Source organism: Xiphophorus maculatus, chromosome 12, assembly GCF_002775205.1.
Source record: "Xiphophorus maculatus strain JP 163 A chromosome 12, X_maculatus-5.0-male, whole genome shotgun sequence".
NCBI lineage: Eukaryota > Metazoa > Chordata > Actinopteri > Cyprinodontiformes > Poeciliidae > Xiphophorus > Xiphophorus maculatus.
In genome coordinates this window covers 11,147,808-11,175,371 of record NC_036454.1, presented here as the reverse complement: position 1 = coordinate 11,175,371, position 27,564 = coordinate 11,147,808, and the positions used below count along the sequence as shown (strand labels likewise).

The 27,564-nt window shown below is 36.2% G+C and overlaps 1 protein-coding gene across 1 annotated transcript in view; it reads left to right on the top strand.

Moving 5' to 3' along the window:
* The window catches only part of LOC102232250 (glycerol-3-phosphate acyltransferase 2, mitochondrial-like), a 143,765-nt gene that overhangs the window by 86,581 nt on the left and 29,620 nt on the right, over positions 1–27,564 (top strand). The window contains exons 3-11 of the mRNA XM_023344115.1: positions 9,580–9,683; positions 10,975–11,082; positions 12,189–12,259; positions 12,370–12,480; positions 12,914–13,036; positions 16,647–16,746; positions 18,709–18,842; positions 19,375–19,474; positions 24,818–24,997. Of these exons, the coding sequence (XP_023199883.1) occupies positions 9,609–9,683; positions 10,975–11,082; positions 12,189–12,259; positions 12,370–12,480; positions 12,914–13,036; positions 16,647–16,746; positions 18,709–18,842; positions 19,375–19,474; positions 24,818–24,997 (1,002 nt within the window). The 5' untranslated portion in view covers positions 9,580–9,608. The remainder of the gene's footprint in view (positions 1–9,579; positions 9,684–10,974; positions 11,083–12,188; positions 12,260–12,369; positions 12,481–12,913; positions 13,037–16,646; positions 16,747–18,708; positions 18,843–19,374; positions 19,475–24,817; positions 24,998–27,564) is intronic.

Below are 27,564 nucleotides of genomic sequence, written 5' to 3'. Positions count from 1 at the left end.
AAAAGATGACAAACAGATTGAGGAAAAATGTCTGAGATATACTGAGGATCAGAGGGAAAACAGAGATTTAGTGAAACCTTTTGAGGTTTTCTTAAAAAAAACATTAAATCTGGAGAAAAAAAAAATCTGCCCAAGATGAATGAGAGAGAACATTGAGTATGTAAGGCACATCAAATGGAGTCAAGATTGTTTGGGACTAACAGGATTGGATAATTACACTGATCAACATGTTTTTGACTAATAGGATCTGATGATAATTATGATCATCACTGAGTCATTTCTATCTGATACTGTCAGATAAAAAGGTTCCTGCCTCGCTTGTGGTGTCACAAAAAAGAGCTCTAATTATGTGTCAGACACACTTCATTTTCCCTTTTTACACCTCTGTTTTTCTCCTCCTCTCCTGTACCTTTAAGCAGATCTTCATCTCTCCCTGACAGCTGCAATGTTTTATTAATCACTGTATGATGCAAGACACCTGAGCCAATGTGCCATATTTATGTTGGAATAAGATGGAAAAGAATCTTCGCCATCTTTTAATGTCCCAAACTCTTAGAAATATACAAGTTGTGAGGCACACGTTGATACTTTTTTAGACTCTCAGCCATGTGCGATTTGTGTTAATTTAGGGAAATTCTCCTAAAATATAATTCAAAAACAGCTACGCAACCTGATGAGTTATGCCACATGCCTGTCTGGTAATTGATTCAGAAACCAAGAATGTTTAAGAAGACTTGACAGCTTTTATGTGAGAGTTGAGAATAAACTGTTATGAAATAATTTAATGTGCAAAGTCCCAGTCTCACGTCGAGGATATTTTTTCCCAGCCATCACAGATTGATTGTAACTTCCTGAGACCTTTAAGTGTAAGCAGTTTACATTATGTATACTGAGTATTTATGTTATCTTTGTCACAGTCATCATCTATCAGAGTCAAGATAAACCTAACCGTAGAGCTTTGATGAATGTCGAACATTAGTTACATTTCTTTGAGGTTGTAAACAACGCAAAGGAGGAATGCTGAATGACTTCTCGCCCAGAAAAAGTCAGCGCAGTCTGGTGGAAAAATTCATAACCTAACATACATCTAAAGTTGCTGTCAGGTAGGAGTTTGTGCAGGCTGTGATGAACTGGCGACCTGTCCAGGATGTAGGCCTACCATGCCAACATCTAGACCTCTGGGCCTGGTGTCCTGTAACTTTAAGAAGTGTTCCTGGTCCAACATACCTGAATTAAATGGTTGAATTATCTTCTCAATATGGAGTCAAGTTCCCCACAGTCCTGCTAATGTTGTCATTATTTGACTCGGGTGTTGAAGCAGAGATGCATCTAAAAGTTGCAGGAGGCTTGGATTTGCAGATCCCTGCTATAGAGTATGGTTAGATGTTCCTCTGTAGGGTAAATTATGCCACGTATGTATTATAGAAAGATTTTAATGTATTCTGGCCTATAAGCATTAGTATTGTGTAAAATTGACTTTTTTGAGCCTTACATTATGTTATAATGTTATTTCCTCATCAAAAACATACCTGGACTGTCGCCTTGGTTTCATGCATGTTTGAGAAATCTTTTTATCTCCCATGGCAACCATTCAGCGGTGCAAAACGCCTGGGGTATCAAGCACCACCTTTAAGACACAGCTCCAAAGAGGAGCTGCAGTTTCTAAGCTTCTGTCTCAAAGAGCAGACTGTCCCCTGCGACTCCCCAACTCAGCTCCTCCAGAATAGCCAGCAGCAAATAGCAAACACCTGGTGGAAGTGCGCATCTGCTGAGCTCCTTATGGGAGCTACTTCACAGTAAAAATGTAGGTAAAACATTGTTAAAGGGTTAATAGAGGAGTGATGTTGTGATGACTTCCTGAAGGTGGATGTAGCATATCTGTGTAACCAGTATACTATATTTCTAGATAATTAAAAATAGATCATGACCAACAAAGTCAATGGGCTAGTTCTCAGAAGTCTAGATACGGCTCAGGAAAGAGTAGACAGACTAGAAGTTGCAGATATGAGTGCCTTGTATTCACAGTGATTAATTATTTACATTACAATAGGAAAGGAAAAAAAAACATTTAAATGGCCATATTAAAATAAAAGAAAATAATACACAAAGAAAACAAATTAAATTAACAAAAGAAAACAAATCAGTTCCACAGTTCCAGTAACAAGCCACACCATTCAGTTCATAAAACTCCTGAAAACTGAACTGAGGCGGTTCAACAGGGTCAGGTGAGTTTAGAGCGCCTGTTACAGTTCATATGCTGACAAAAGTCAGAGTGGAAACAATTTTGTTCATGGGCTGCAGGAAGCCTCCCACCAGCCTGGTGGGGAAACCGAATCTTAACACCACAGGTGAAATCCTTTAGGCTCTTGGACCTGATTCTTCAGCTCGCCATCGAACCTGGCCTGTACAATAAAGCAGGACCAGTCTCAAATATATATATAATAAACATTCCAGTGTGCACACAAAAAATATAATCGGCACTCATTGCACTATGAATAATCCTAATCAATGCATTTCCAAGTACAAATTTTCTAGATAAATCTTATTCATAAAAAGTCAATAAATATGCTCCATACAAACAACAAACAATGCAAAAATCATCTAGATAAGCAAATACTTTTAATATTTAAGGCATCTCATTGTTCTCCAATTTATTTGTTCAGAGTCGCAATAGAGCATCCGAATTGATATCAATTAACGCCAAGTCTTCATAAAATGACTCACCAATTCCGCAGTTCATAAGGCATACAAGCGGTTTTGTGTTTCTCTTATCCCTCAGCTTACGACCGGAGACTCCTAAAGTTAGTACAATTTTATCAGCATCATACAAGATTAAAGAAAAACAGAATGTTGCGCTTAACCGACCTGCAGCTCTGCTCTCCCAAACTTGTTCTAATCCTCCATGCTTTTTGCTCCAGCTAATATACCCAACAAATGAGCTGACGGTGGTACATGTGACTCAGACGCTCAACAATGATTGGCTGTTTAGTAAATCTCGCGAGAATTGCAACTACCGCGAGATTTTGGAGGGCAATAGTAGCGAACCAAAAAATGGAACTCAACATTCTACTTGGGTTACATGGAGTTTCAGAGAGATTGACTTTTTAAAAAGACTGAGGCGTTAAATTACAAATTCAAATTTCTTTTAAGTCATATTTGATATATATAAAGTTTTTATAACAACTGAAGTTAACATGGCTACTTGATTGTTCTATAAAATGTCAATATGTGCCTGGAAAACACATGACACTACCAATTTGAAAATTATAAATGGGAAATTTTGTATTTTATCAGTTATGTTGGCAACTTAACTCATTATCCATTGTAGCCATGGATTAGCAAAGGCCTTTCTTTGCAATAAAAATCTGCTTTTCAATTACATACTTACTTTATACTTTTGATTAAAATCAACAGCACAGATCGCTGGAAATATATCAGGAATCTGTACATTAGTTTCACTTTTACACTAAATAAATTGAGATAAATTACCTTTTTTAATTGGCTTCTAAAATGATTCATCTGTATGAAAGTTAAAGTTCAAAGCAGTGTAGAGAAATTTAAAGCTTTTCTGTTTTAAACCATCAAACCTTCTTTGAGTCGATTCAGATGCAAACATTTCAAGTATATAAATTACACATTCCTTTCTATACATCGGTTTCAAAACACACATTATGTGAGCAGTGTGCAGGGGAATGGCTTCATGCTAAGTAAGCAAAATCTTTCTATAAAAATAAATAGGACATGCCTGGTGGGACAGACAAATGGCATTCATTACATTCTTACAATACACCACTTGTATTTGACGTCTTCAATTGAAAGTTGTTTTACGCAGAAGCAGTATGGAGTTACTCCAGAAGATAAGGTGTTGCATGTGAACTGAATGGTGTTGTTGTATGTAAATGAGTCTAATGTTTACAGTACATCTATACACATGCACACATTCAAATTTAAATGCAAATTAAAGGAGAGTCTGAGACTCGACAAGATGTTTGTCCAAAATAAGTTTCCATCATTTTAAATCGACCAGATTGTGCACACACAACCTCTTCAATCTTTCTATTTATTTAGTTTTGTTTTTAATGAATACCGATTTAATTTTCATTTATTTGTATAAATGAGCTTCTTGCAGAGGTTTAAACTCCATATGCGCAACACATCCAGGAACCATGAAATAAAACACAATAAAACAACTCAACGGCTAATAACAGTAAAACGTCAGCAACAATGAAACACAAGCAATATCAAAATATACCAAGCATTAAAAATTCATTAACGTGCAGCTATAAATGTTGTTTGTTTAGATAATTAATGGCCAGTGTGTAGAGTTTTCTTCCCTTTGTGTTTTAAAGTTCGTACTGTACTGAGCGCAGCCTCCTTATTGTTTTATACCTGCTGAATCGAGTGAAAACAGCCAGCAGGCATTAGGGATTTTTTTTGATGGCACAACACAGCACAGAAAAACGATAACATTAATTCTTTATCATGCATTTTTCAAAACCATGGTTAAAAATACAAACAGGTAATACAGGCATGAGATCAGAAAATAACATTTAAAGCTAATTACAGCAGTGCTTGCAGCCCGTAGGGCATGTTTGGCATTTCCTTTATGTTAAAATCTTTCTTCAGATGACTGCAAAAATAAAACAAAACTAAATTATGTTATTGGGGGAATAAATTATTCAATGTTTCCCAAGATGGAGAATCTGTAAAGGCTGTAAAATATTTAATGATTACACTGGCGGCAGAGGCAAGATTTTGTGGTTAACAAAATTAAAAAGAAACAAACTTTGTCTTGTAATGGAACGTTTTACGACATTCTAGATGATTACTAGTTAACGTGCGGACAAAATCATGACAACTTAATATATTTGTAATATTTTATTACCTTTTGAATCAATAGTGATATCATGTACCAGATGGCAGGAGATTAAACAGAATATGGGAGAGGTTAAAGGAAGTTCTTGCTAAACTGATTTTTTTTTCTGCAACATCGCCTCCAAAAATAATCTCTTGAGGCAGGAAGAGACACCTTGATGACTCCTTCAGACATTCCCACCTTAAATTGCAAACTCTGTCAGTTCCAGTGCAGTTACTGCACCAAGTTGGGATGCAACTCACCATGATGCTTGTGGCGGTGCCCTGATAAAAGGTGGGGAGGATGAAAGGTGGTGTTCTTTCATGCTTCAGGCTCTGGTGGACTTGCCTCCTCTTCTAAGGTTTATTGGTGAGATAGAGAAGTTGGGACTGCAGGGAAACTCTTCAGTAATGATGACAGCGATCGTTACAGCTTAATTATAAAATTCATGATCACATTATTTTAAGATCAAAGAACATTGAGAAAAGGCAACGGGAAAAAAACACTAGTCAGGGAGCTTGGCATGTAGAAGTTTTTGCTCCTGTGATTTAATTATTTATGACTCTTGCAAGTCAGGTTTCTCTGTATTGCACCATTTACAACTTAATTTAACAAGCTTTACAGCAAAACAAAGGAAAAAGGTAGAGAATCACATTAACACTGAATAACATTAAAAGAACAAAAGGTTAATATTAAACCATCACATTAAAAAGTAAACAAAGTGCAAATTTAATATAAAACGTCAAGACATGATTAAAATGAACCGATAAAGAATTTTTTTAAATCTTTTTTTCTCTTTCTTTTTTCACCAACTTATATCATTTCTGTACTGCAGTTTGGTGCAGTTTTAAACCTGTTTTTAAGAGTGCTGTATTAATAAATTTGACATTGACTTTATGGGAATGCTGTTATTTTCAGTATTAATTTAAAGGAGTCAATAATTTATGAACATTTTAGGTTTTGAGAGGGTTTGCTCCAGAGCTTAGGAGCACAAGCTGGGATTTGAACCAAGGACCTTCCTGCTGCAATGCAACACTTCTACCAACTGTGACAGCCGTGTTTTTTATTTTATTTTCTAAAAGATAATGCTTAATAGCAAATTACTCACCACATAATAACTGTTGGTCTTCCCAAACATGTTGCCTCTTTTTATTCCACGGTAATGAAAGTATGTTAAAAGTAATTTTAGTTGAACAGATATGTGTGTAACGTGTTGGGTTCTTCTATCAGTATAATTTGGGTTTTGTTGAAACCAATCAGTCCTAACCAAACCTGGAACCCTGTGCAGATTTACTTCCTCTGCAGCACTTGTTCGGAGCCTTGCTGCTCCAGTATTGATTCTGCTACGAGATAAAAAAAAAAACCAACATGGATGATTAAAATATGCAACCTGTCATTCAACCAGAGATTAAAGCAGGGATGACTTTTTGAGAACTATTTATGGTAAAATATAGTCACACTGTGCTTAAAGCAAAGCTGTAATAGAGTTCTTGGCATAGAAAAATCCTTCTTTTATAGTCCACTGTGCTATACTGTCATGCTCCAGTGGTATATATCACAGGATGGTAACCAAACACTAGAACTACAAAGGGATTTAGATGTTGCTCATCTCTTTTTTGCTGCCACAGTAGTTTCTTCAATACTTCTTTCTCTACAAAGAAAAGGAAGATGAAGGATTTTTTAAAATGAGCTTTCAATCTGTGACTTTACTTGTCCTTAAATCCTCTAAGTTACACTTTGGCTTTAAAAAAGAGCAGTTCAGTTTTAGTCATCACATTGACTAAAGTTTTATTATTATATCACATTTTCATCAAATGTTTGTTTTTGTCTCAGCAGTAATGTGCTGTAGGTGGAACATTTTTGCAGTTGTGCACCGCAGCAAAAAGAACAATGAGATGATGAAACACTATTTAGCTGAAGCATAAAAAAAGTCCAGATGAAATATTTTCTTTATAATCTGTGTTTTTATGTTATTTGCACACTTGGAGCCTCTAGTGTTAAGGGAAGGACGTTGAAGAAAGAAAGGTCCAAATATGGATTAATACTTTTTTCCTGGGAGTTGCAGTCAGTGTTTGATTGACAGGTTGTTTAGCTTAAATACCTTCAGGTGGGTAAGGCCTCTTATTGGCTTCAAGCTTCAGCATTTCAAGACTGTAGCAGGAGGTGAGGACAGCTAATATTTCTGCAAACTCCATAAAAATTATATAATAGAGAATCAATATTCTGGTACCTTAGGTGTTTACTTGTGGTTTCAAGTTAGCTGTTATTTTGACAATTTTTTCTTTTACTGAGTTTCTAGCTAACATGTAGCTAGCCTCTTTTTGTAAATATGTTGTCATTCATCAACAGTGTAGCAGCCAAACCGTTTGGTTAATGTAATTAATGCATGTTCATAATTACTTACTAATGAAGTTATTTACATATTTTGTGGCACCAATGGTATTTATTCTTAGTTTTGGACAAAATTGTGCAAAGAGAGAAGATCGGTGTAGTTGCACCGTTAGCTTATTAGCACATCAGCTAAAAGAAGTAATAATGTAGATCTAAAAAGTGTAACATATTTATGAAAATAATAACTTGCAATGTAAGGATCTACTTTTCTAGACAAAGTTATCATTTTCTTAAGGAATAATAATTGTCGTAATTTAACTCAAAGATTATAAATCAATATAAAATTGATTCATTGGATGGCAACATATACACCATCAATAATGTACCCATCACAAACAAGAGAAAACATTTAAGTTTATAATATCTACATCTTTATGAAATTAACTAAGGTGTTAAAAGGATTATTATCTTTCCTTACATTTGATTATTGTACACTGTACAGTTAAAGCAGTCAAAAAACAGTTTTTTGACTTTATTTAGATAGTCATCATTGAAAAGATAGTAAAACAATACAAGATGTAATTTCTGGAAAAGCAGTTTAAATATACATCAAAACAAGCATTTTCAGGACATTGTTTACATCCTTCTGTAAACAATGTCATTGATGGTAAAACCTTTTAATGACATTGCAGCAGCCTTTCGCCTCTGATAATGGTGATGCACTCCAAGTGTTGACATTTGAAAGTCCTCCTTGCCATCACCCTCATCTTTAGCTCCCTTCTCTGATTCTTTAGTGAATTAATTGGGATATTATAACTTTGAGTCAGCAAAGTTTGAAGCCTGTTTGTAAACTTAAGATTATGTTAAGCCTATATAAGCTGCAACTTAAACAGTCACATTTAAAGTAAAACTCCACAGTCTTAGCATAATACTGTCTTTATCTTTTTCTATGTGTTCTTTTATTCCCTCTTGCATTTATTATACAGTCCAATTTGAGCCTTTGGTGATTCTCTGGCCTTATTAATTCACAGCTTTACGCCCTTTGGCCCCTGTTTTACCCCACAGTTTTACCGCCATCTTGTCCTCTATATCTGCAAAGATTCCCAGAGCCTGGAGAACCTCTTCTCAATGTCTGTATTCCCACTGGACTTGTTAATGAATGTGGGAACTTGGAGCTAGTTGAAATGGAGCGTCTCCCCATGGGTGCATCTTAAGTTTTAATTAGCAAAGTTAATGGGGCAGAGAGGGATCAACAGAGTGAAAGACAGAGATGCAAAGGGAGCGTCTCCTGAGCATAATGAGTTTTCTGAATCTGATGGATGAAGACGGATATATTTAAAGAGCACTTGATGACATCAGGACACATCTTCATCCTTTTGTAGTGGAAACTAAGGTTTCCACGAACCAATGTATATTTTCACAGGATGGCAACTTTATTTCCTAGGAGATTGCAGACCTCTTCTTGATCTGCAGTAAAACCTTAGTTTTATCTGATTACTCACTTGAAGACCAGCACAGCTAGTTCTATATATTCACTAATCTGTTTAGGTCTGAACCCATTAGATTTTGACCAGTTCTCATTAATGCATATCCAAGTGGCCGAGGGACCAACAATAGTTATATAAGCTTTAATGATTTATAACCCACCGGTGAGTGCCCTGCTGCTCCTGAGCAAAGCTCCTCTCCACCTCTAACCTCCTAGGAGAAAATATTTTCTTGTTTTATTCCTGCCTGCATACATAAGTTATCACAGAAGTTTTAAAACTACAGTTTTAATAAAATGACAAACCAGTGCAATGAAACGCTTTTCGGCCTCAACTTAAAAAGGTTACAGTTTCGGTCAGAAGTCTACATACCAATCAGGAAATTGTCATTAATTTTATGCTTTAGATTATTAATGAGCTTCTTTTTCAATGTGCACAACAAAAATGCTGCACAGGATTTCCAAGTTTTTTTCCGTGTTTTTGCTCTGATTGGACCTCGTCATTTCTGTCCAATGGGAGCTACATTTATCGTCCGCGTGGTTTTGTGTACAAATTACAATCTTCTTGAAAAAACGTACCATACATGCCAAGAAGAGTGGTTAAATATCCAGATATTTCTTTGGTGGAAACTTCTTGGTGGCTACAAAATAGTTTGATTCTTGCTCATTTTGCAAAAATGTTGGTGGGATTTTATGGCTAAGTCCAAGCTTGTATAATTTTATAAATTCCACATGGATTTGAGAAAATCAGCAGGAAGTTATAATCTCAGCTAAATCAGTATCTGTGAAAGACTTGTTTTTGAATTCACTCCGAAACATTTTATAGTAGTCAAAATGTTAAAAAAAAAAAACCTCAGTATTTAACCTGATGGCACATAATTTGATTGTTTCTCCTTTGTTTTCTTGATAGGTGTCTGGCAATAAATCTGCAGGGACTTCATGATGTTGAACGAGAAAGGAGATAGGATAAACAACAACACAAGCCTTCCACCAATTCAGCAAAATAGACCTGCTGTAAGAACTCTGCTTGTCTCCCACTGTCCTTTTCCTCTTACCCTGTGTGCGCTAATCTCAACCGCTTTGTTCTTCACAATCACTAGAGAACACGCTTGGCCCCCTGTGCTTAATTCTGTTTGATGTTTACCAAATCACAGAATGCTGTGTGATGCGTCAGTGAGTCATGTCGAGCCATCAGAAAACGAACAGAGTTTTCAAAGGATTACTAAATACTGCATGAATACAAAAACTTTGCCTACACGCTTGAATCATTCACTGTTTCTCCTCCTCCTTCCTTCCTTTATACTTTTTCCACAGAGTTACTGTGGCAGTTCAAATTATTGATATTTAAATGAAAGCTTTGTCACTGCTGCAGTGTATTGTCTTAAATCAGGCCTTTTTTGCCTCTGACTGAGTCTTCTGGAATCCATCTTCATTATTTCAGTCATTGATTTCAGGGGATTCATTAACTCATCTTGTCTAAACGGCTTGATCCCTCTAGCGCCAAACCATCCACAGTAACGCCACACACCAAGCAAGATAAGAAGCCTTTTTGTGTTTATCATACTGAAAAATATTACTGACAAACAAGACCAAACCCCAGCTGATTAGTAAACAGGACACACACACACGGTTTGAAATGTTATGTGCATTCATTATTGGTTCTCAAAGGGATCATTAACTGCGTTTCCTTGACCATGTGATTGCACAAATTGAAATTATGAAAATAAATTAATGGAAACACGACAATTTTAAAAAAGTCTCATGTTTTTCTATAAAAAGTTTTTGAGCTAGCGTGAGGTGGTTTTTCAGCTGTATCGGATCACAATTAGAAACTGCAGTGGAAACACCAGAGGTTACTACTGGTGGAAAAGATGAAGAACATGACAGGAACTGGTAGGTAGATGAAGGCTGATGAAATGTCAAATTATTTTAACAGATATATTTTTAAGAATTAATTCATTGTTCTGTGCTGCAGTGTGACAAGTTTTTGCTTTTTATTTCAGCACTTTAACTGGAACTGTTAAGTGACTAATTTTCAACTACAAATCGTATCTTTTGAAAATATAAATCCTAGAATTGAATTTTCTGTTTTCTCAAAGTCAGACCAGAAACAAAGTCTTTAACACCCTATCACAAATTCAAATTGTTTCTTTTCCTGAATTGTTGTGAAATCTTGCTGGCTTTTCTGAAATCTGACCTCTGCTTGTTGGAAGGATTTCCCTTTGAGAGCCTCCATCATCACCACTAAGTTTGTGTCTTTTTAGTCCTGATTTAAGTGACATATTTGCGTATTCCTACCTTGCAGTTGTCATGGGAACTGAAGATTAAGAAACGTGTGACTGTCCCCTCCTGTCTGGGCATGTTCAGACCCGTTATGGGTCAGTGTTGCCACCAGTGCACCCCGGATAGTCTGGTGAGTAAATCGTCCACAAGTGGAATAAAGTTAGACACAGAAAACAGGAAGGTAGAAAATTAAGTGATGACATAAAAATAGCTGAATTTAGTTTTTGTTAAGGTAACGATGTATGGTTATTTTTTTTACTACGATGTTTTAACCTTTGCCATACCTGAAAAATGCTGACTAATCATTAGCATCCCAAAATAAGTTGGATTTTCCTTACAGATGTGACACAATTTAGCTTTATACTGTACAAATCTAGAACTTAACCCAGGACTGAGACAAACATTTAGATTTATACTTACTAATAGAATCAAACATGGAGAACTAATATTTATAGAGTTATATAAATATTTAGTTTTATGTCTCACTAATCTTATCAAAAATGGAGAATCAACATCTAGCTTTGAGATGAAGAATCCAAACAAACCCCTAATAGTTTATAGTAGTACTACTTATTCTTATTAAACGTGGGGGACCAATATGTAGTCTTATACTTTACTTTTTTTTTGGTTTTGTTGTTTTGTTTGTATTTCTTTGTAATTCATGTGAAGCACTTTGAACTGTCGTGTTGCTGAAAATGTACCATATATAAAATGACCTTAAATGGAAATAAACAGACTTTACAATTATGCTAGATTTATTGAAAAGATGCATTTTCAAAACAAATTTTTGACCAAATACACACTGTCCCACTTTCTGTGCTCTGCAGATAGATCATAAAAACAGACACTTATTTGTCTGTACTTATTGTGAAAATAAGCACACTTGGGTAAATATATATAGTTATGACTTGAACAGAAACTCTCTGACTATAGATTTGTCCACATTTTATTCTGGAATCCTTTTTTCTTTCCTCTCTCACTCTTTGTGTTAAGATTTTTCTCAACATTAATCTGTTTTGCCCAATATTATTTTAAACTTGTATTGTATAGCCCAGTTTAAATAAAATGTGGAATCTATTCCTTTTTTGCCTGTGTGGCTTTAAGCTTTTATTCTTCTTTTGATTTCCATATTTCCAGTGGTCATTTAAACATTAGTTAGCTTCTATTTGTTTATAAATGTGTGATTACTACTTTGATTTGTCTTAATTAAAATATCCAAATCCTTTTCATGTTTAGAACAAAAAGCTTGGCCAAAACTCTTTCCTTGGCTTCCGCAACCTGCTGAGCATCAACGAGACACAAACCAGGTACTGATGTTATCTGCAGTATTCAGGCTCTTCCTTTTGAAGCTTTTTTTTGTTTCCAGTGCGTTCACTGATGCCTGCTACTTTGAGTTTTGCTTTTTTTCCTGTTTCAGATATCGAGGCTGGCTGGTGCGCAGGGTGTGCTGCATTTTGTATGTGAGTGGGTGCAAGGTTTACGGGAGTCCCGTTACCGACAGGCTGGAGAGAGTCTGTCAGAGCAACAGGTACCTGAAGAGAAAAAGAGAAAAAGAGTGGGAGGGAGAGGCAGGTGCAAAGATGCCAGAGGAGTGTAAATAAATGATAGGCTACGATCCAGAAAATGAAATGGCCTGCAAGAGCTCTGGAAAAGAAAAAGGGACTAGGAAGATAACAGACTCAAACCAAGATACAGAAAATGGAGCCTATCATCCATTTCTGTGCAAACTGAATGAAAAGAAGTGGGCTAACTTTGGACCTTCCCTATCTCTGTCACAGTCCCCAGTATCTGTTGTTTTCCCTCCTTCTGTGTAATTGAGTTTAAGCTTTATGTAATCATGTCACTAAGGGCTGCTACTCTTGCTGTTGTCGTGTTTCTGGAAGGCGAATGTTTGTGTAAATGCAGCACAAATGCAGCTTTGTGCCGTTTCACCCCTGCTGTCCTGTGACCGTGTGTTTCAGGGTTAGGGAGGCGCTCACAGCGGCTCATAAAGCACCCGAGGGGGAAGACAGCCAAGGGCAGCTCAGTCTTCTCTCACCGCTCCTGTCCCTCATTAACACCTGCATTTCCCCCGGCCTCATCAGGTGTGTGTGTGTGTGTGTGTGTGTGTGTGTGTGTGTGTGTGTGTGTGTGTGTGTGTGCGTGTGTGCGTGTGTGTGTGTGTGCGTGTGCGTGCAAAAAGTGTCGAGAAAGAGCTTTCGAGCCGCAGCACTTCATATTTTATATGTGAAGAAGCACTAACTTTACATTCAGTCAGTTTAAGATAAGAAAAGATAGGATAATCCTTTATTAGTTCCACAAATGGAAAATTTAAGCTTCCAAGACAGAAAGTGGACAGAACAAAAGAAGACAGAAATAAAAACTGCATAGTGCAGAAAGATGGCATCAAACATGCTGAACTAGAAATATAGATATAAAAATATCAATATATAGCTCTGGAAAAAATTAAGAGCCTACAGCACTGAACCCCCATTGAAAATTTCCTGGTTAATCCACCATGTATGGATTTCTGAACTCTTCCTGAGTTAAAACATTTGTATTGTTGTTCCTAAATGAATATGAACTTGTTTCCTTTGCATTATTTGAGGTCTGAAAGCATTGCATCTTTTCATTAATTTGACCATTTCTCATTTCATGCAAATAAATACAAAATTGTTGCTTGAAATGTTAGAGACATGTTAGCATTTCATAGAATAAAAGAACAATGTTCATTTTACTCAAACATATACCTATAGAAAGTAAAATCAGAGAAACCTATAATTTTAAGTTGTTAATTTTTTCCAGAGCTGTAAATATGCAAAAAACATTGATGGATATATACTGTATATATATATATATATATATATATATATATATATATATATATATATACACACACACCTACAAGTAAACATGCACACGCATACATAGGCATATATATAGACACACCTGCATGCATTTAGGAAAGTAGCTCGATTATTATAACTCCTAAGCTGCTTATTTTGCTTGTGATGTTTTACTTTTTTGATCGCCAGCATTAAACCCCATAAAAATTATCAAAACAAGCAATAAACTGATCCTAATAACAAATACTGTTTGCGTTGCTAAAGTCTTACATAACTTATTTTCTTCCATCAAGTTCTATTGCCGTCCGGTTAATGAGCTAGTGGAGGGCATGTTTTTCATTATAATAAACAAGGACTCCATTGAACAGAAGACCCTTGAGCCTGAAATACATAACGAAGCCCTGGATCTGAGTTGGAGATGTTCTTTGGCGTATTAATTGATAATAGCCATAAGCTGCATCTGTAGTTGCTATGGTGAAGTTGGATTAAAAATAGGATCAAAGTACTTCATGTTTAAAATGCATAGAAAACAAGTCAAGGCAACTTACAGATTTAAAACAGGAAAAGTTTCCTTCTGCATCTGTTTATCAAAAACAGAAATCTACCATGCTTTAAACTTTCTTATTTTGAATACATTTTGTAGTTTTACTTTTTATGTCTTCTCTAATTTCAAGTGTTCAAAGTTGCCATATTGGTCACTTTTCAGGTTTTTCTCTTGCTGTCACATTTTACATTTAATTGTGTAATTCTAATCTTTTCAAATTGTTGCAATCATGCATGTGTAATTATCGTAATTGTCTCTATTCCCAGCCTGAAAACGGCTGCTGGAAAAAAAAAGTGTCATATAGCACACAAATAATAGCAATTTTTTGATGAATGGGTTACATTATCATTTGTATTCTGTTGTGATTTCTCATTTAGAGTAATATAGTTGATAACTAGTTTAGAGATGAACACAAGGACATTAGTTGTAATTCAAAGAATCATCATATGTTGTAATGAAGTTAAACTATATTAATGTTTATCAAAGTCAACTTGAGGAGTGAATACTTTTTCTGTGAAAAAGATTTCTGTGTATTTTCTTGGGAAAAATAATTTAAAACATGTTCAGGAAACATGTAACAATTGAAGAGAGTAAGTGAACAATAAAGTCAAGAGACACATCTGTTTATAATTAGCCATTATCTACTTATTACTGAAAAACTAACTCAAAGAAAATATATGAAACAAGTAAACACCATCCAAGCAGTATATAAAGCGTCTCCCTCCTGATTTAAAATGAAATGTAACAGAAACACCCAATGTAACCATAACGCAATTAAATTCCTTTATTTATATATATATATATATAGAGAGAGAGCAAATTTACAACAAATGTCTGAAGACACTTAAAAAAACTCATAAAAATCTGAAAATTGCAAGGAAAACTCTTGTTTTTCCAGAAGATTAAAATAAGAAATTGTTTTGCATAGTTATTTATTCTATTGCCTAATTTTCCACAAAACATCCCCTTTGTAAGCTGTCATCATCAGACAACTTCGGGAAAGGAATGGAAGAAAATATCTTCCCGTCTTAAGCACTTTAAATTGCCTTGCTGCTGGAAATATGCTATATAAATAAAATTACTTTACCCTAAGCTGTGAACATGCCTTTAGTTCAGTTCTTGGGCAGACTACTCAGAAAGAGGTCTAGAGGACATTCATACCAGCTCTGTTTAGTCCGCTTTAATCAGACTCCAGTTCTTTTGCCTGGAAAGTTGGATTCTTTTTGGGAGGTGTGAACATGCAATCAAACTCTGGCGCAGATCAAAACAGCAAACTCTGGTGATCTCGGTTTGGTTGAAGTGAAGTCTGGAGAAAAGGCTCATGGTATTATACCAAAGACACAAGAGAAATCCTACAACTGTTAGAATCTGATGCCGCTCCATGTCGTTTACATTTACAGAGAGACTCTTGTGATTGCCATACATAGAAATGAATGATAAAGCAGGACGTGAACAAAACAAAGACACAACCTACTGAGTTCACCTGAAGTGGTCAGCAAAAAGACAATTCTTACTCATTACAATTGGATCCTTTTCTACACCTTATTATAGCATTGACAAGAGCTAAAATTAGGTTTTCCTGATAAAAAATAAACTCAGATTTGTCACTCTGGAGGCTTTTATATACTTTCCCCTTTGGTTAGTGACTGGTAAAACAGAAAACCCGTTTTTGATGTCATCTTCTGATTGACTCACACAGGCTTGCCTGAAACACTGAAAGGGTCCTATGATTGAGACATTTCAAAATCTGGCTACCTACAATCTATCAGTCATTTATCACCCTTCTCAAGATGACACTTCTCCAGTCACAAACTTGTCTTAGGGAGACTTTTGGAGCCGTGAACATTTCAGGTTCTCAGATCCTTTTTTGTGCTTTTAGTCACAGATGATGTCAAAAATTGAGCTAATGTCTGATGAAATACATCTAAACTTGTCCCTTTCTTCCTCTCTATGAAACTTTTCAGGCTTTTCTTGGGGCTTAACAAATCTCTTTTCCCCATTTCTGCTCTCCTCTTTTCTTGCTCATTTACAGCTACGACCTTTGTCTCCATCTGCAGCTGTCACCCTCACAACCCTTCCTCTTTATCGCTTTCCGCTTCGCCTCCTCCCCATGTCATCACTCATCCCTATTCTCCCTACTTTGTCTCACTCCCATCGATCTCATTTACATGTTGTTCAGCCGGTCTACATCCTCCTTTTTTTAAGTTACTTTCTGCTACTCATTGTTAGCAGCTATATGTCTTAAGTTTTACAACAGCCTCTCTGTATTCATTTTTTCTCTTCTTTCCGTTTAAATGTCTCTACACATTATCATATCCTGAGTAGATTCATGTCCTGGGTGATGCTGAAGATGTTTGCCTCTGTGTTTGGAAGTATTCAAGTCAACAAAAATCATCTTCCAGCTTTACACAAAGCAACACTAGAGGTATGAATATTTTTTAAAAAAAATCTTTCCATCCAGTGTTACAACTCTTGCTCACAAGGTTTCAGTCCAGGAAAGTGTACTTACTAAAGTATTTTTACACAGAAACTGTAATGTTTAACCTTCATGCTCATCCATGCATGGTGTGTGAAATTAAACCATACCGCATCATATAATTAGATGGTAAACGGCTACAGTGGTGTTTGTCTTCAAGATAAATAAAATGTCTGTTTTCAGCAACTCTATACAAAAACAGCTGAAGATCTTTAAAAGTTTTTCTCGTCTTTTTAAACTTCTTTTGCTAAACAAAAAGTTATTCTAATTACACGCTTGACTAAACAGAAGTTAATGAGTCATGCTGCTGATGCAGAGTCACATAGCAGGCATGAATTAATTTCTTTGAGCTATGTCTTTTGCATTGATCTTACTAAGTTTTATACATATACAGTAAAATGTGAATCTTAACTTTTAGTGATTACGATTGTTTTTGCATTTTTAGACAAATATAAGTTTTTCCTGTGTCACAATCAAGATATAATAAGCAGATAACTGTATATAAAGTAAGATTAGGTCTTATTTATGTTTTAATTGGGGTAAGCCTTCCCAAACTCTACTGAGCTTATTGTTCTTATGATGCTCATAATTACCTCATATAATTTAGGGCATTTTAGGAATTTTGAATTGATTTTTCACTTTGCTTTCTTAGACTAAAGGACAAACATACATCTGTTTGTGGGTTTGTTCACTGAACTCGTATCATAGAACAAAATGTTCTTAAAGTTGCAGAGTCATAATATCCAGAGTTTGCTAGAAATCCACTGAACAGCATATTTGCCTGGAGTCTGGAGACAGACTTTCAAGCTGAGGATATGTTAATAGTGGAAGGAAAACAGTCGTATTCTGTAAAAGAACAAGTTTATTTTTTATTAATAAAAACCTCCACTGTTCAACGATGTATTGATTAGTCTTTAGGTCAGGTACTGTTGCCATTCTTAGGGTTTCAATATTAAATTTATACATCAATATATCATTAACCAACCATCCATGTAACCATCCAATCCATACATATATAGTCCTATCCATCTATTGATTCATCTGACATTCCTCCATCCATTCTTGCCTCTGTTGACATTCCCATCCATCCATCCATCCATCCATCGACTCATCCATCCATCGACTCATCCATACAGTCTGTCCATCCATGACTCATCCATCTACTCATTCTTGCATCTATTGACTCATCCATCGACTCATCCATCCATCCAATATATGTACGTCACCTGTACATATATTGACTTAACTATCTATTGATTCATCTGTCATTCCACCCCTCCATCCATCTTTGCTCCTGTTGACATTCCCATCCATCCATGCATCTATTGACTCATCACATTAATGCATTTGAATGAATAGCCCATTCCACTTTACAAAAGAGATAACATAAAGAGGAAAGAACATTGTATAAATATTGAAGCAACATCTGGAAACATCTTCCAGGAAGTCAAAGCTTGGGTGCAAAGAATCTTCCAAGCACAAAATGACAGCAATCATGCCACCAAATTAATTACCAAGACATTGTTGTCTTAAGGACAAAGATTGTTGTCTTAAGAACAAAAATGTCAATGTTTTGGAATGGCCACCAGAAATCTTCAGCTCAGCACAATTTTTACCAAATAATAAATAAAGTAAACTTATTTTTTGAAAAGTACTAAAAAGTCTCTCTCATAATTGTGGTGTCTAGCAAATAGAAATCATTTTAGATATGTAAATCGCTGGTTTAAACTGTAAATTTACTTTCTTGATGCTTGATTTTGCTGATATGTTGTGAAGTCTGTAGTATTTGATATCAGGACTGATTAAACATGAATGGTCACACACCTCTGCAGAGTCCGTCTCTGTTTGGAATAATAAATGGCAACGTGAGGAGTTTGTTTTATCTGAAACTGCTTCTGTTGTTTAATTCAGGGCTCTCCCCTGGTATATGTGTATCTGCGTCAAAGCGCCGTGGACAGCGCTCTCATCTCTCTCGCGCTCCTCTGTCACAGCCTGAGAACGCCATACACTGTTTGTCCTCTCCACGTCAAAAGCTCCTTCCTAAGGTATACAGACTCAAACACACAAATGCTCAAAGATGTGTAAAGGCAAGGTGTGCTGCAATAACAAGTAACCTCCAACATTTCATCAGGTTACTTGATGCCGGTGTAGATTCTCAGTCAGCCATATTGTGATCGCATTAACTGGAGTTATTTTGTTTCTTGAAGACGTCTCGGCTCCCATCAAAAAGACTTCTTCAGTTCTAAAAAGATTAAAAATACATCCATCTGCTCATTCATTTAACATAGATGGCTTCCTTCACTTCTCTTCATCCACTTCTCTTTGTCTTCCCTGTCCAAATCCTGGACAGGGAAGACAGGTTTGATAGCAGAGTGAAAGACGCCATTTAATTTAAATATGAATACTAAAACTAAAAATCTTTCTAGAACTGAAAAGTCATTTTAGATGAGCTGTAAAAGCAAGATAAATCAAGTTGTAGTTGTTTTCTACTGAAGCACAGATGCCACTTTAGATGCTGGACTTAGTTGGTTTTAAAGCAGAAACCAACGTGTAATTTATCATTCCTTTATCCTATAGATCCGTCTTGGAGAAAGTAGGTGTCATCCTGCTGCCTCCTAATGCAGCGACCGAACTTGAAGCTGAAATGGATCCTCTCTACTCTGCTGTCATGACTTCTGTAAGTCCAAACTATCCACATTTTCTTTATGGTTAAGAATTTAAGGTAACAGAAATTACTGATGATTTCCAGCATCACATCAGTTGAATAATTATCTGTTGCTCAGGAAGTCCCCCTTACCAAGATATACTTTAAAGTTGAAATAAATTACAAATTACTCATATTTTACATTTAATGTCACGCTTGTTAACATAAAATGTAAAGAAAGTATATCTTTAGAAGAACAGTGAAGTGATTTAAGTTAATCTTACAGGAATTCAGTCAGCAGCTCTTGGATTCTTATAAAGTATGTTTGATTCTAATTTAATCGAATTGTTTTATTTAATCTATTTAACAGGAAACATTAAGGTGTGGAAGGAAGAAGCTAGAAAATATTAAAAATCTGTTTTGGATTTGTTTTCCCTTGTGGAAGCTCGGTTGTTTTGTCCTCATGAAGGGTTGTCCGACCCAACAATGCTCCTCACTCTCTCAGCCACAGCGTTGTACAAGACCGTGTTATTGTTGTAAAATGTTGGGAAGCTTTTAGCAATTTATACCAACTGTTCTTTTGTTTGTGGTGGAATACAGCATACACTGAAACTCCACAAAACATTGAATCACAAATGTCAGTGCAAAACCTTTCAGTATCACAGAGTAAAGGATGACTTTGGTTCAATATTTGGTTAGCTCTAAACTTTCAGGTTCTGTGTAATTTTATTGTAGTTAGACATTTGGATGAACTTTCACTGCTCTTTATGCTCACAGAGAGAGATTGGGGAGGAAAATGTGAGTTAAACATGATAAATTTTGTCAATATTCAGCAACTATCACTCAGTTCCACGTAGTCCTAAGAAACATTGCTCTGTTTGGTCCACTTACACCCGTTTGATCAACATTTATGAGTTTGATTGTTTTCTTGTAACAATTTAGTTTTACCCACCAATATAACACATCGCCTGCTTGTTTTAAAGGAATGATGTTGTGCTAAAGATTAAACCAGGGGTGTCCAAAGTGTGACCCGGGGGCCATTTGTGGCCCCTGACCTCAGTTCAAGAAGGATACAAATTTGGCTCCCAGTTCAGGTATTTGATATAGATGAATCTTTAAATTTCTATCTTTAATTTGAACAAAATTGTCACAAACAAGTAAAATATTGGTTATAAAGGATTTGCTTTTTGCATTTTCTTCCAGAACCACAGACCTTTACTCAAAATTAAACTTTGCTTCTCAAATCTGTTTTTAATTAATTTTGAATTTGGCTAAATATAAACATTTTATTAATCAGAATTGATTAAACTGTGTTCTTTTTTTCCAATTGATACCTAGGAAATAAGCAACATAATCTTTTAATAAGACAAATCTGCAGAACATTTTTAAGTTTTGGAACTATAATAATAATATAATAATAAATATAATTAACGCATCCTTTTACAGCAACAAATCTGACTACTTTGTTTAATTTAAGTATTGCATGTTTAGTTATTGAGTTGGTAAAAATCTTTTTCTTTTTTTTTTTTTCTTTTTTTGTCCTCGAGTCCTTTTAAGTCTAGGATTTTGGCCCATTTGACAAAAAGTTTGGACACAACTGGATTATAGTGTTCAATAAAATTTGTTCATAGTAAATTGCAGTTGAATTTCCTATGTTTTCAGATTTCAGGTAACTTTTGTCCGTCATTATACAAATAGTTTTTCGTTTTACAAGCGACAGATGTGTTGATTCAGTCGCTCCAAACCTTCATGCCTGGGTGTTTCCCAACATCTTCCAAATGTAAATATTATGCTGTGAAAATAACTACAGACCTTTCACCTGCTTACTCTGAGAATAAAAGATTATTTTGCTGTTATCCGTACAGCATGAATGAAAATCTGCAAATTAATTATGTGCAGTGAGGCCTTTGGACTAATATGCAGCAAATGTTTTTAAAAAGCTGTAGACCTTGGGCGTGCTGTGGTGGCGTAGGGCAGTGGTTTTCAAATGGGGGTACGCGTACCCCTGGGGGTACGTGGAGGTACTGCAGGGGGTACGTGAAGCTTTTCAAAATATCTTTAAAAAATCAGTAGGCTCCTCATAATAAGTCTTGGGAAAAATTATTTTGTAAAAAGTTCGATAAAATATAAATGTGTGTTCATGCACTGAATTTTATATTCAGTATTTAGTTTCAATATCCTTTAAAATAAAACGGTTTGACTGGTTTTATACCTTCCTGGTGGTCACCGTCTTCTGTTTTTCTTTTTTGTTTAACCATGCAATGTTTGCAATATGGATGTATTTTTCAGGTTCACTGATATAAGTTGTTTGGCTTTAATAAATCAGACAGTGATTTTACAGCACTGTACCTCTTTTTAATTCCAAAAATGTTTTGCCCGTGTCAGGGGGTACTTGACTAAAACTATATTTTTAAGGGGGTACATCACTGAAAAAAGTTTGAGAACCACTGGCGTAGGGGATAGCGCGACCCACGTTTGGAGGCCTCAATGTGGCCGTTGTGGGTTCGATTCCCGGACCCGGCGACATTTGCGTCATGTCTTTCTCCCTTTTCTTCCCCCTTTCCTGTCAGCCTACTTTCATATAAGGGAAACTAGGGCCCACAAAAGACCCCCTGCAGGGGAGGACAAAGAAAAAAGAAGAAAAAAAAAAGCTGTAGACCTCAAGAAAATAGCTATTTGAAATGTCCTTTGGTTATGGAAACCATTATTGAGATGAAAAAAATGATCAGAAGAGCTTGATGGAATAGAATCAGCTAAAACAAGCAAAAATTGTTGCAGTGTGGCACTAAAATGCAATAATACATGTGCTGTCTGTAGAGCTACTGCACCCATGATGTGCTGATTTCAGGCCATCAATATGAAATTATCTAAGGACATCCTCCCTGTCAGCTGTTTACATGTAACCAACAACGAGGAGAAGCAACCCTGACAGAAATTAAATTGCTTATGAATTTTGCTTTTTTTTTTTTAACAAAAATAAAGAAATGGCAGGTAATTGTATAAAATTGCAGGGTAAGCAATGTGCATCATTATAATTTGGCTTTCTGTGGTGGCGTGTTATCACAGCCAACTCCTCGATCGGAATACAACCTGTATTTTCCTGCTTTCCCTCGTTCCCCAGCTTCATCCCACTTTCTATTCATTCCTGAAATTACCAGAGGGGTTGCATTTTGCTACAGAGATCCCACTTTGGGTTTTGCTCCACAAAGCAATGAGAACAGGGTGGAGAAATGAGAAGAGCGCTGGTTACCTGATTGTGTTTACTTGGCAGGTCTGCCCTCATTGTTATTCTCTTATCAGAGGATGGTTTGTGCTTTTTTTTTTCTTCTTTTCATTATGCAGCATCTACTATTCCCTCACATCTTTTCTAGATTTTCTGGTGCTGTTTATCTGTGTAGCACTGCAGCAATTAATACCTGTTTCTATTTAAAAAGAAGCTGTTGTTTTGTACAAATTTCTCTAAAGAGGTTTGCTTCCCTCTATAAAGTAAAATTATTCTTATCCAAATTATTCATTGTAAGAGAAACTTAAAAATTCACATATATTTGACATAGACTGATGCTTTTTAAGTATTTATTTATGTTTACCTATGTAAAGTAGATACTGTGCATTCATAGAGCTTCACTTTTTCCACATTTTCTTTGTTACAGCCTTATTTCAACTTGTATTAAATTAATATCTACCTTAAAACTGTATACACACTTGAATATGTAAGCTTTTCAATAAAATACTTATTTATTGATGAGCATCTGTAGGTTTTATTCAAAGATCTGGACCTCTTTCAGATCAATGCTGTGCTGTGAAGCTCAAACTGTTCTACACAGTAGTACAACCCCAGTGGTATGTAAAGAGTTTTATTTATTCGTTTGTCCATTTATTTCTTTCCTTCATTTACCATTTATGTGACTAAGCATATTGGCCTTGTGTGAGAGAGCAGGCCTGTTTATCGGTTGTATTTCAATGTTAATAGACCTTTATTGTTTATTGAGTGTGGGCCTGCTTAGCTGCTGTTCAATGGTAATTGAATTTCTCCTGTTTGTAAGGGGAAAACAGTACTCGAGGCGAGGGAAGTGTCTCTGAATGTCATAAAGTGTCCTCCGCCCCCACACACACACACAATCGCTCCTTTTTCCTGCTTTTTACCCCGTCCGTTCTGTTTTGATTCGTCATCCTTCAGCTGCTTCTATCATCTGTACCCCTTCCTCCAGCATCTTCCTACATTACCTTTGTCTCAAGGATGCAAACAATGAATCTACTTAAATTGTCGATTCACGGTTTATTAGATTAAAATGAGTTCTAATTGATTAACTAATAATGTCCGCTTAGACCTTCTTTCAGTGTTGTAGTTTGGTTGCCATCCACAAGAGGGCACAACTGGTTATCCTCAAGCTTAGCTGGTTGTAAGAGAAACAAATATGGTGGAGGGCGCATCCAGTCCAAACAGTCCAAGATACAAAATGAACTTTATGTGGTTCTGTTTAGAAATATAAACTCTCAACAAGCTCCTTAAATTTCACCTTGATAGCGCAAGTCGAGCTGCATAACGGAGCAACGTCAACTTCTCATTCCTTCAAGAGCAACCAGGCCTTCTTTATGAATGTATTCTTTATTTACTCTTTTTATCTTTCATTTTTCTAAACAGCAAAAGGTTCTTGTTTTATCTTGTAAATCCGTCCAAGTTTAATAATGAACAGGGTTTCCCACAAAACTTGCTAAGCCTGGCGGTGGGGGTGGTAGAGCAGTCATCCAGCGGCCCACCATGTTTTTGAGTAAAAAAATGTTTGAAGTTGACAGGAAATGTTAAAATATCACATGGTAATTATGTGTTATTGTGTGGCTTTATTAACAAAACCGAAACACCAACTATAAAGTCTTAAAAAAGAGGCAAACATCAAGCAAATGCAGTTAAATAAATATCAGTTTTTTTCACTGCAGTCTTGTCATTCGAATTATGATTGAAATTTTCATAAGACATCCGTAATTTGATTAAATAAAAAAAATGTTATCCTTTATCTGTCACTTTATTTGCTGATGTTGTCACCAAAGAGACTCTTTAACCCGTCTTTGCTGTCACTGTTGTGCATAAAAACATCTATAATAAATAAGCAAAAAATGCTTAGCCTGGCGGGGGAAGCATGTAAAACCTGGTGGCCTGCCAGGCTTATAATACACTGGGGGAAACCTCAATGTGAGAAAACCACAATTTTATGTTAATGTGGTCAGTATTTAATATAGCTGATAGTTTTTAAAAAATATATAATGTTCTTTTTTTCATATCAATGTATTTAGATTAATTCATTAATCAATAATTAGCATCGTATGCAACTGATGCCAGGATTTACAGACCTTTTTTTTTGTCATGTCTCTCGTCCTCAGCTGGTATGTGAGCTGCTTCGTGAGGGTCAGGCGTTAAGCGTCGGCGTGTCAGCGGCGTTTGGCCACGGCGGCCAGTGGCTGGCTCGCATCAGGCAGCTCATCAAAGAGGGATCTGTCCCTGATGTCAGCCTGGTCCCTGTGGGCATCTCATACGACTGTGCGGCCGACACCAACGTAAAGGTGCACGCGAGTAAACACACACTAGCAGGCACACGGTTAATGGCAGCCATCTGTAACTGTTGTGCCCTCGAGAGCAACACAGCAGATTTGGTTTCTCAAGCTGTGAGAGGAAGAAATGTGTGAGGCCGCGATGCTGTAAGAGGCGGAGGGAAAAAGTGCAGATGTTGGTGTTCAGCTACCAACAGGAAGCAAGTTACAGTAGTTTGGTTTGCTTCGCTCGTTATCAAACTGATTTGGTGTGACACGAGGCACATGCAGTCACTGGTAATTATTGAATCACTCAATATGGCAGTTTGCGTCAAAAAATAACATAGCAATAACCGACTGACTCATATCTGAAAACAAAGACATGGTTTACAGATAATTTTTGATTTAGCGTGACTTGTCTTTCCTTAGGATCTTTTATGTTTGTTGGTATCTCACATGCATAATAAATCTTCTCAGAAATCTGAGCAAACATGCAGCCTACGACTCCTACAGCTGCAGGAGAAATCAAGAAACTGAGGAAGATTATCACATCGCCCATTTGGAATATACACAAAACATAAAGTACACCTTTAAATTCTCGGGTTTTACATATTTTGTGTTTTAGTGCTATAGGGGTGTTCTTGGTTTCTCTCAAACGTTTCCTTTTTGGCTTTTAGTGGTTTAAGTTCACTTAAGATTAGATTTTAATAATTGAAATCTAGACCTTTTATACATTAAACTCGTGGAATGGTGTACTTATATCCATTTATGTATTTAACATTACTGCATCAGGATTTTCCCTTAAAAACAGTTGCAGGACTCAAACAAGGCGAATGCAAGAGCCACTTAGTGGCTGGTTTTCCTCTTCCCAGGAGCCATGTCATTACATCAGGGTTTCTGCAGTCTTGAAAAAGTGGAAATGTTGCTTTTATTGTTCAGATTTTGATAATTTTTTAAAAGGGAGGCAATTTTCAGTGATATTTGAATAAAATTTATTTTTGGTTTATCAGATCACAATTTGAGCTGGACTTGTTGGCCACCAGTATTTTCTGTTTGAGTTTAAACTATGGTAACAGTGGGCATTTCTTTGCTTTCTGCCTTCAGTCCAGCGTTGCTAAGCCCTCCTCATCGAGGTACACTGCCCTGCATATTTTTAATGTTTTCTTGCACTTCAAAAACACTAAATCTTACAAATCTTTTGTCTAATTTCTAGTGCAGTTATCTTAATAAACTTGAAATAAGACAAAACTAACTTACAAGTAAAATTTTAGCAAGATATAGGAAATTGTTTTGAGTCAATGATTCCATAATATTGATTTAAAAAGTCCTAGTATCCCTGGCAGATTATTTTACTTATAACATGGGGAAAATATTGTATTAGTGAAAAATCTGCCAGTGAAATTAGAACCTTTTTATCAATATTAAGGAATTATTTATATTGAACAAGCTCTTATACCTCGCTGAAAAGTTACTACTGTATTTCAAGTTTTCTTAGATATTTGCACTAGAAGCCAGACCAAAAATACTTGGTAAGATTTAGTTTTTTTGCAGTGTACACTCCATGTTGTTCAAAGCATAGTTCTTTAGTTAATATGATGATATTAGAACTTATTTTGCCAGAATACTGGGATCATCCAGCTTTGTTCAGTTAAACTATCTTCCTTCTCTGTGATACTCCATAAACACACAAAGTATTAAACCTTTATTTGATTGAAACAGTTACTTAGATGTGAAGGTGTGGCTCTGAGCCCAATCTCGAGTGGTACATCCTAACTGGTCCTTTTTTATAACAATTTTTAACTGGCACCAGCCTTCAGAACCGCTTTGGTGGAAAAGTATCCTAAAATAAAACAGGGATTTCTGTCTAGGTTTGCTGGACACCCCTGGGTTTTAGATGATACTGCAAGTAAAGGAAGCACTGAAACAGGAAGAGCTGCTACTGCTCTGCCAGAATGATCAGCTAAAAGTTCAGCATCAGCACCGCCCTTAAATCTGCACCAGCCATATGGTTGATGTAGGCGTAGGCACCACTCGGGTATATTTACACTGTTTTAAGAGCGTATTTTCACAAAGGGGCAGGATCCTCTAAATCCATAACACCGTATGCTTTCTACCTACACCCCCCTGAAAAGGTTTGTTGAAAGCATAATGGTTCTCCAAAAAGTATTAAGCCAGACTGTTGAGTGCATGAGTGCCTATTTCAGTGCTGCAGACGATGAATATTTCTCACTTAACCAAGGCTCAGGATGTCATTGTTGCTGACACAGTTTTCTCAGGCTTGTACTGGGAGACGGCTCGTTGTTACACATTTAGGGTCAAGAGGAAAAACATTTTCAGTGACATAACAGCTGCTAGACTCTCTCAGGGTTTTTCTCTCTCACCAGCCTGCAGAGCTTGATTAGTTAAGGGTTTGCTGATAATTTGTCCAAGGCATCATTGATTGCTGTTGGTCTCCATAAAAGCTGCCCTCTGTTATCTACACTCCAAAGCTCTGCTGTAGAGAGTGGGTGTTGCTCTCTGTTAATTGCAATACTAGGGTTTTCACTCTAGCATTTTGTTCTTTCATTCAGACACGTAAAGTACAGAACGCACTGCTCATG